Below are 10,982 nucleotides of genomic sequence, written 5' to 3'. Positions count from 1 at the left end.
ATAACATGTCCAAATCAATTTAATATAATATAACATGTCCAAATCAATTTAATATAATATAACATGTCCAAATCAATTTAATATAATATAACATGTCCAAATCAATTTAATATAATATAACATGTCCAAATCAATTTAATATAATATAACCTGTCCAAATCAATTTAATATAACCTGTCCAAATCAATTTAATATAATATAACCTGTCCAAATCAATTTAATATAATATAACCTGTCCAAATCAATTTAATATAATATAACCTGTCCAAATCAACTTAATATAATATAACCTGTCCAAATCAATTTAATATAATATAACCTGTCCAAATCAATTTAATATAATATAACATGTCCAAATCAATTTAATATAATATAACCTGTCCAAATCAATTTAATATAATATAACCTGTCCAAATCAATTTAATATAATATAACATGTCCAAATCAATTTAATATAACCTGTCCAAATCAATTTAATATAACCTGTCCAAATCAATTTAATATAATATAACCTGTCCAAATCAATTTAATATAATATAACCTGTCCAAATCAATTTAATATAATATAACATGTCCAAATCAATTTAATATAATATAACCTGTCCAAATCAACTTAATATAATATAACCTGTCCAAATCAATTTAATATAATATAACCTGTCCAAATCAATTTAATATAATATAACCTGTCCAAATCAATTTAATATAATATAACCTGTCCAAATCAACTTAATATAATATAACCTGTCCAAATCAATTTAATATAATATAACCTGTCCAAATCAATTTAATATAATATAACATGTCCAAATCAATTTAATATAATATAACATGTCCAAATCAATTTAATATAATATAACCTGTCCAAATCAATTTAATATAATATAACCTGTCCAAATCAATTTAATATAATATAACCTGTCCAAATCAATTTAATATAATATAACCTGTCCAAATCAATTTAATATAATATAACCTGTCCAAATCAATTTAATATAATATAACATGTCCAAATCAATTTAATATAATATAACCTGTCCAAATCAATTTAATATAATATAACCTGTCCAAATCAATTTAATATAACCTGTCCAAATCAATTTAATATAATATAACCTGTCCAAATCAATTTAATATAATATAACCTGTCCAAATCAATTTAATATAATATAACCTGTCCAAATCAATTTAATATAATATAACATGTCCAAATCAATTTAATATAATATAACCTGTCCAAATCAATTTAATATAATATAACCTGTCCAAATCAATTTAATATAATATAACCTGTCCAAATCAATTTAATATAATATAACCTGTCCAAATCAATTTAATATAACCTGTCCAAATCAATTTAATATAACCTGTCCAAATCAATTTAATATAACCTGTCCAAATCAATTTAATATAATATAACCTGTCCAAATCAATTTAATATAATATAACATGTCCAAATCAATTTAATATAATATAACCTGTCCAAATCAATTTAATATAATATAACCTGTCCAAATCAATTTAATATAATATAACCTGTCCAAATCAATTTAATATAACCTGTCCAAATCAATTTAATATAATATAACCTGTCCAAATCAATTTAATATAATATAACCTGTCCAAATCAATTTAATATAATATAACCTGTCCAAATCAATTTAATATAATATAACCTGTCCAAATCAATTTAATATAACATGTCCAAATCAATTTAATATAACCTGTCCAAATCAATTTAATATAACCTGTCCAAATCAATTTAATATAACATGTCCAAATCAATTTAATATAACATGTCCAAATCAATTTAATATAACCTGTCCAAATCAATTTAATATAACCTGTCCAAATCAATATAATATAACATGTCCAAATCAATTTAATATAACATGTCCAAATCAATTTAATATAACCTGTCCAAATCAATTTAATATAACCTGTCCAAATCAATTTAATATAACCTGTCCAAATCAATTTAATATAATATAACCTGTCCAAATCAATTTAATATAATATAACCTGTCCAAATCAAGTTAATATAATATAACCTGTCCAAATCAAGTTAATATAATATAACCTGTCCAAATCAATTTAATATAATATAACCTGTCCAAATCAATTTAATATAATATAACCTGTCCAAATCAATTTAATATAATATAACCTGTCCAAATCAATTTAATATAATATAACCTGTCCAAATCAATTTAATATAATATAACCTGTCCAAATCAATTTAATATAATATAACCTGTCCAAATCAATTTAATATAACCTGTCCAAATCAATTTAATATAATATAACATGTCCAAATCAATTTAATATAATATAACCTGTCCAAATCAAGTTAATATAATATAACCTGTCCAAATCAATTTAATATAATATAACCTGTCCAAATCAATTTAATATAATATAACCTGTCCAAATCAATTTAATATAATATAACCTGTCCAAATCAATTTAATATAATATAACCTGTCCAAATCAATTTAATATAATATAACCTGTCCAAATCAATTTAATATAATATAACCTGTCCAAATCAATTTAATATAATATAACATGTCCAAATCAATTTAATATAATATAACCTGTCCAAATCAATTTAATATAATATAACATGTCCAAATCAATTTAATATAATATAACATGTCCAAATCAATTTAATATAATATAACCTGTCCAAATCAATTTAATATAATATAACCTGTCCAAATCAATTTAATATAATATAACCGGTCCAAATCAATTTAATATAATATAACCTGTCCAAATCAATTTAATATAATATAACCTGTCCAAATCAATTTAATATAACCTGTCCAAATCAATTTAATATAACCTGTCCAAATCAATTTAATATAATATAACCTGTCCAAATCAATTTAATATAATATAACCTGTCCAAATCAATTTAATATAATATAACCTGTCCAAATCAATTTAATATAATATAACCTGTCCAAATCAATTTAATATAATATAACCTGTCCAAATCAATTTAATATAATATAACCTGTCCAAATCAATTTAATATAATATAACCTGTCCAAATCAATTTAATATAATATAACCTGTCCAAATCAATTTAATATAATATAACCTGTCCAAATCAGTGTAATCCGGAAAATCCATAAAACAAGAAAAGGTACACTATCAGTCAAACGTTTTTTAATGTTTCTTAAAGAAGTCCCTTCTGTTCACCCAGCCTGCATTTATTTGATCCAAAATACAGCAAAAACAGTACAATTGTGAAATATTTTTATTATTGAAAATAACTGCTTTCTATTTGAATATATTTCAAAATGTAATTCATTCCTGTGATTTCAAAGCTGAATTTCTAGCATCATTACTCCAGTCGCATGATCCTTCAGAAATCATTCTAATATTCTGATTTGCTGCTCAAAAACTGTTGTTATTATTATTATTATTATTATTATTATGTTGTGGAATATTTTCAGGTTTCTTTGATGAATAGAAAGTTCAGAAGAACAGCATTTATCTGAAATAGAAATATTTAGTAACAGTATAAATGTCCTTATTACTTTTGATCAATTTAATGCATCCTTGTTAAATAAAAGTATTCATTTCTATAACCCCCCCCCCCCCCCCCCCCCCCAAAAATAAATAAATAAATACATATCCTACATATAATGTTTAAAGCTTTTTATTTCAGATAAATGCTGATCTTTGGATCTTTCCATTCATCAAAGAATCCTGAAAGAAAATGTACTCAACAGTTTTAAATGTTACTAACATTGATAATAATAATAAATGTCTCTTGAACAGCAAATCAGCATATTAGAATGATTTCTGAAGGATCATGTGACACTGAAGACTGCTGAAAATTCAGATTTGATCATAGAAATAAATTAACTTTTAACAGATATTCAAATAGAAATTAAATTTTAAATAGAAAAAATATTTCACAATATTACTGCTTTTGCTGTATTTTGGATCAAATAAATGCATGCTTGGTGAACAGAAGAGACTTCTTTAAGAAACATTAAACATCTTACTGTTCTAAAGCTTTTGACTGGTAGTGTGTTTTGAATCCTTGCTGACTCTCTTCAAACTGTTAATTAACAATTAAGACTGTTAATCAGTATTAATGATTGGTTTGTGATTTAGATATTTAAAGAGCGTGAGGAGGATCTGAAAAGACTGTCTCGCCCGCTGGCCTGCACCTGCTTCAGGACGTCTATCTGGGACGAGACGCTGTATAAAGTAAGAGCATGTTGATTTGCACCGCTCAGCATTAACAGACAGACAGAAGAGTGACTTGTGTGGTCTGTGTTTGTGTCTGCAGGCCTGGTCCAGCATCGTGTATCAGCTCATTCCTAACGTACAGCAGCTGGAGTGCAACCTGCGCAACTTTGCTCAGATAATTGAGGCAGACGAAGTCTTACTTTTTGAAAGAGCTACTTTCCTGGTTTGTACCAAACTGAAGCACAATGCTTACATGTGACCGCTTGCAGATATTCAGATTGACGCTGCACAATTTGGTCATGACCTCATGTTGTGATTATTTTGCCATTTTATGTTTGTTCGGTTTTACATTGTCAAAAATAAATCCACTAGTTTTAAATGTAATTGTCTGCGATTTATGACGAAAAAACTAAATTGCATTCTTTGTGTGCACCATGCACACAAAAACGTCTCTTTAGTGTTGGAAAAATTATTTCTGAGGAAAAAACACGTGTTTTAAAAGAATATTCCAAATCATGTCATTTAAGTTTTTTGACCGTTTTCAAAAGAAAGGATATTTAAATTAAGTATAGCACTGCAAAAAATGCTTTTCTTACTTAGATTTTTTTTTTGTCTTGATTTCAGCCAAAATTTCTAAAACATTTTTAGACAAGTAAAAATTGTCTCGTTTTCAGAAAAAACAAGTCAAAATGAAGTGAGTTTTTGCTTAGAACAAGCTAAATAATCTTATTTCAAACAGAAAACAAGAATATTTTGCTTACCCCATTAGCAGATTATTTTGCTTGTTTTTTTCTGAAAACAAGACAATTTTTACTTGTCTAGAAAATCCTTCTTGATTGGATTGATTTTATTTTTGGCTAGAAACAAGACAAAAAAAATCTAAACAAGAAAAGCATTTTTTCGCATTGAGCTAAATTGCCATTTCTTGCAAAGGACCTTCTATCCTGTCAGGAACCCTCATATGTGACCCTGGAACACAAAACCAGTCAATGTTAAGGGTCAATTTTCTGAAATCTGAATAAATAATCTTTCCATTGATGTATGGTTTGTTAGGATAGGACAATATTTGGCTGAGATACAACTATTAGAAAATCTGGAATCTGAGGGAGCAAAAAAATCTAAATATTGAGAAAATCTCCTTTAAAGTTGTTCAAATGAAGTTCTTAGCAATGCATATTACTAATCAAAAATGAAGTTTTGATATATTTACAGTAGGAAATTTACTAAATATCTTCATGGAACATGATCTTAATATCCTAATGATTTTTGTCATAAAAGAGAAATGTATAATTTTGAGCCATACAATGTATTGTTGGCTATTGCTACAAATATACCTGTGCTACTGATGACTGCTTCTGTGCTGCAGGGACACAAATGAAGCTTATTTACCTATGCAGTTTTAACAACCAGATGCGTTTACACTTGTCCAGTGTGATGACAAGTAATGGCTGGAATGATTTGACCTGCGTCTTGTCTTGTCAGGTGATCTCTCACTATCAGTGTAAGGAGCAGCGTGATGCCCATCGCTTCGAGAAGATCAGTAACATCATCAAGCAGTTCAAGCTGAGCTGCAGGTCAGTCCGTCTCCATGTGGTGTTCAGCGCTGATGAACACATTTTGACCTTTCTCTCTCTCTCTGTCCCACAGTAAACTGGCCGCCTCTTTCCAAAGCATGGAAGTGCGCAACTCGAACTTTGCTGCCTTCATCGACGTGTTCACGTCCAACACCTACGTCATGGTGATCATGTCAGACCCGTCCATACGTAAGCATCGGCCTCAGGACATCTTCCCTTTGTTTGATTGTTAGGCTGCAGCCGTGATTATCAGGGAGTATCATGAAGAAATGCACTGCTGTTTTATTGTGACATTTTCATGATGGTTTACCATTGTTACTTCTTGACAAACCTGTATTATGGCCAAATATTATTTAAATTAGATTATTTTAGGTATTTAAAGGGATAGTTCACCCCAAAATTGGGTCCCACTTTATATTAGGTGGCCTTAACTACGATGTACTCACAATATGAACACAATAAGTACATTGTACTTATTTTTTGATGTATTTTAAAACACTTTGAGGTGGGATACGGGTAAGGTTAGGGACAGATTAAGTGGTATGGGTAGGTTTAAGGGATGGGTCAACAGTGTAGTCATAAATGTAATTACAGAAATTAATTACCTGATGTAATTGCATGCAGGTATTTTTTGTACATGTACACAATAAGTGCATTGTAGCAAATTATTACTTTAAATGTAAGTACATAGTAGTTAAGGCCTCTTAATATAAAGTGGGACCGAGAAAATTGTCATCAATTACTCATCCTCATGTTTTTTTCTTCTGTTGAACACAAAAGAGGATATTTTGAGGAATGTTGGTAACCAAATATTTGCTGGTAGCTTCCATAATATAGAAAACATTACTGAGAAAGAAACTCATACAGGTTCGGATCAGCATGAGGATGAGAGTTTTGGGTGAACAATCCCTTTAAATTAAAGTAATAAAGCTAATTGATTAACATGTAAGATGGTATTTAAATAGTTTGTATAATGTTTCACTTGTAAGGAACATGACTGATCCGCCCTCTTTTTTTGCCGCTTTATTGGCTTTGAAGGATTATATAAACACACTTCTATGTGTCGGAATCCCCGTCTTTGCAAGTATCCTCATAAACGGTGATTTAGGTCTTAAGAGAGAGCAAACCGCTAGAAGAGAATGCACATGTAACAGTAGCTGTCCAATATTCGTCCTGTCTGCCATTCATATTAATCATAGCACATTGCTAGAAAATCTCTCGCTGCTCTTGACTAAATCACTTTTGTAACTTTAATAAGATAAAAAATAAAATAATAATGGTATGTGTGTATGTGTGTATATAATGTATAGAATCTATATAATACATGTTAATTATATCTATCATAGATAGGGTTGCAAAGGGGTGGAAAATTTCTGAAAAATTTTCACAATTTACTGTAAATTTTCAACATTTTTGCAACCCTAATCATAGATAGATAGATTTAATTAACACAGTGAAGACTAATTAATTTACACAATGCATGTAGCGTTTGTTATTTATTGTAGTTTTTTGATTGCTTGCTGTTAGTTTCTTTATTCTTATTTCTTTATTTATCTTCAGTGAGCTTGAGTTGTTGGTTTTTTGTCTCTTTTTAGGCTTGTATTAGTTTGATATTGACATTAGTGACAAGGATTATGAAAATTCTATGGTATCAGATTTTAATATCATAATTAAAAACCTTTTTAAAAGGGAAAAAAATACTATATTGTGATCTATAGCGTTATCGTGATATAAAATGAGTCATATCGTGATATAAGATTTTGGTCATATCGCCTACCCCTACTTCGAAGTGTGTCCAGAGACACAATAGCACACAGCAGAACAAGAGGCCTAAATCCTGACTGAAGTCTCTTCTTTGGAGGAAAATAACTTTCTTACAGTAGTTTTGATACAAACAGAGGATTGGTGCTTATTTGCCAGCTCATAAGGTTCAAATTGTGTTTTAATAAGTTAATAACAGGACACTGTGAGAAGGTCCTGAAATTACAGGTCTTTTTTAGGCTTGGGGTTTAGCATACATGGTGTTGGGACTGATGCTGTAATAGGTTTTGTTGTTCCTGGCCTATAGCAGTACAGGACTGATATGAGATCAGACGCAGGGGTCAATGTTTGTGTGTAAACATTGGAAATATTGTTCAGTCATTACTACTATGCTGGGAATATCCAGCCGTGATCTCAGCATTCAGAGTAGCCATCTTTAGAGCCTGTGTGTAACTAGAAACTATCCTTTTAAAACGCCTCCAAATTCAGTTTCCTCCATCTGCACCCCAATATCACTGAAGCTAAAGCCTCTTACTCTCTTCCAGCGTCTGCTGCCACCCTCATCAACATCAGGAACGCCAGGAGACACTTTGAGAAGCTGGAGCGTGTGGACGGGCCCAAGCACAGTCTGCACATGCGCATGCGCTAGACCAGCGTGAGTCTACACCAGACCTCTCCTAGCAGTGAGTTACCTCTCTAAATCAGGTCCACATTCACTTCAGACAAAATGCTGGGAAAAAGCATTTTAAAACTTTGCATTCTTGCTGTTCCAGTGCCTATGAAATGTAGGAAAATAGTAATAAGTTTTTGTTTGCATAATATATGTGTGTGTACTGTGTATATTTATTATGAATATATAAATACACACACATGCATGTATATATTTAAGAAAAATGTGTTTATATATTAAATATTAATATATCATTAAATATAAGAATATAAATATATATACATGTAAATACTTTCAAAATATATCCTGTATGTGTGTGTATTTATATATACATAATACATATACTCAGTACTGATGCAGATATTATGTAAACGAACTTCTATTTTGGAGGAGATTAATCGTTTGACAGCACTAGTATAAAACACGTTAGATTAAAAGCTATGTAGTGAATTCTTTACTACTAGAGAATGCTGTGCTTTTCAGCAGTGATGAGAATGTTTGGAAATGACATTAATAAATCCAAAACTTTGTGTTTATAGCAACATACAGTGCATCCGGAAAGTATTCACAGCACTTCACTTTTCCACACTTTGTTACAGCCTTATTTCAAAATGGATTAAATTAATTATTTTCCTCAAAATTCTACAAACAATATGCCATAATGACAAAATGAAAAGTTTGTTTGAAATCTGTGCAAATATATTAAAAATAAAAACGAAAAAAGACGTTTGTTTGTGTGAGAAAGTGGAGAAAGTAAAGCGCAGAGTACTTTCCGGATGCACTGTATCAAGGTGTTTCTGTAGATGAGCAGGGTTAAAGATGAATATGATTGTGTTTGCTGCTGTTTTACGAGCTCTTGATGGTTTTTCTTGTTCACAGGGTGGTGGATGATGCAGAAGATTTCCTCCTGTCTCACTGACTTCACTAGCATCCAGTGTTTCTGCTGAGAAACTAACTCACCTTGTGTTAACATGTTTGTTTTCCTCGCTGATGTTGCAAAGGAACAGTAGTTCTTAATCATAATCCACGGGTCGAGGGGTTTAACGTCATAATGACCCCTTAATATCTGATTTTTGTGCCGTACGGTGACTGCGGAGTTACTGAGAGTCAGCATTCTTTCTCTGTGTGTCTTTTATTTGAAGCATTATCAGCTTGCTGTACTGTGTTTGCAGATGAGAGCAGAAATCTGTGACTAAAACTGGTCTTTCTAAATTAACAACTTGATCTACAAATTAATGTATTATAATTATTCTCAATAAATACAGATTGTTCTGTAATGACTGTCTTTCTGTGCAACAAAACCAGTGTTATTGAGATTATAAAGTTATAATATCTTTCAGTGAATCTGGTTCATGAGGAGCCCATCTACACCTTTAAAGGATGTTCTGCCAATTGCAGAACAAGTCATTTTTTCTGTATTTATCATTAGTGTGCATATTGACTTTTTTTTTTTTTTTGGAAAGTTTGTCCTGTGTTTAGGCACCTATAGTATTTTAATGTTTGCAGTTAATTCAATTCCATCAGTCTGCATGGTAATGACTAGATTGTTCATCTTAATTTATGCATGAATTAGACCTCTAGCGTACAGTTAACTTTGCTTTGATAAAGGGACGTTGACTTTTTTTTTTTTTTTTTTTTTTTTTTTTAGTCAAGCATACAGCTAATCAGTGGAAGCTGGATACTGACAATAATTAAAATTTTATATCTATTAGATTGTTTTATTAATGTTTACCCCAACCCTAAACCTACATCTTACAATAATGCAACAACAGTAATTGTTGAAACAATGCTTATATTGATGTGTGCATGCCCAGTGGCCGCAGCTGTATTCTAGCCTTAACTGTGTGTGGAGGCAAGCTGGAGCTAAACTCTCTATATATCTTATGTTCTATTTCAAATCTGAGGATGAGAACTCAAGATCGCATGGTCTGGTCTTAAAAATATTTCATATCAGTTTATTCAGAGGAGACATTTGATTATTCACATTTTCTAAACATCCATTCCATAATCCCTCTTTTGTTTTATCAAACTTCTCACTTCACCTTCTTCGCCTTTATCAGAAACTCCAAAATAAATAATTTGCTATTAAGTCTGTTATAGGAATACTGTACGTGGGAAGAGTTAGAAAACCAGCAGAACAGTCTAGATGTCTAATGCAGATTTTGTTTGTTTTTGTCAAAAGTCTTGGATTAATATGTTTTGATTAGTTTAGAGTAACATTAATCCCCTTAGTGATTCCTGAGTTTTTAATCATTTTATTTTATTAAACATTGGTACTTTAACAGGTTACATGGTATTCAGTTGTCACCAACTTATCATTGAGCACATCTCCAGTGGTGGGACGAAAACTGTGAAACTGGGTCCATATATGGCTCATTCACACAGGTCTTACAATTAGAATTAATCAAGAAGAAAAAAAAGAGCCTAATCTGCACACTCTGCATGAGGAGTGACTTCAGTGATCATGTCCAAAGTTTCCCTATTCATGCTTCTGTCCTCTGAGGGCTACGTGTGTTTCAGGACATGCTCGGGTGTAATGCTAAAGACCTGCACTTACAAGTTACTTAAAGTGACAGAGTTGTTTGACAATGACATAGTCCTGAGCCGATCCAAGAGCAGTGTGATGGTGTGAAAAGGGAAAAACATCCAGTATGCGGCAGTCCTGTGGGTGAAAATGCCTTGTTGATGCTAGAGGTCAGAGGAGAATGGGCCGACTGATTCAAGCTGATAGAAGAGCAACTTTGACTGAAATAACCACTCGT

At 30.8% G+C, this 10,982-nt stretch overlaps 1 protein-coding gene across 3 annotated transcripts in view; it reads left to right on the top strand.

Moving 5' to 3' along the window:
- The window catches only part of LOC306853241 (ras-related GTP-binding protein A), a 29,827-nt gene extending 19,897 nt beyond the window's left edge, over positions 1 to 9,930 (top strand). For 2 of the 3 annotated variants that reach the window (XM_079390501.1, XM_079390500.1), the window contains 6 exons: positions 4,138 to 4,233; positions 4,316 to 4,438; positions 5,698 to 5,789; positions 5,863 to 5,978; positions 8,096 to 8,233; positions 9,100 to 9,926. In XM_079390501.1, coding sequence (XP_079246627.1) covers positions 4,138 to 4,233; positions 4,316 to 4,438; positions 5,698 to 5,789; positions 5,863 to 5,978; positions 8,096 to 8,199 — 531 coding nt within the window. In that variant the 3' untranslated portion in view covers positions 8,200 to 8,233; positions 9,100 to 9,926. Of the gene's footprint in view, positions 1 to 4,137; positions 4,234 to 4,315; positions 4,439 to 5,697; positions 5,790 to 5,862; positions 5,979 to 8,095; positions 8,234 to 9,099 lie in introns of all 3 variants that reach the window. The other variant, XM_079390499.1, reaches the window with a different exon arrangement.
- Positions 9,931 to 10,982: the final 1,052 nt, after the last annotated feature.

This window comes from Barbus barbus (genome assembly GCF_936440315.1).
Source record: "Barbus barbus genome assembly, chromosome: 33".
Taxonomy (NCBI): Eukaryota; Metazoa; Chordata; class Actinopteri; order Cypriniformes; family Cyprinidae; genus Barbus; species Barbus barbus.
The sequence above is the reverse complement of the archived record's forward strand: the minus strand, read 5'-3'. Positions and strand labels throughout refer to the sequence as shown.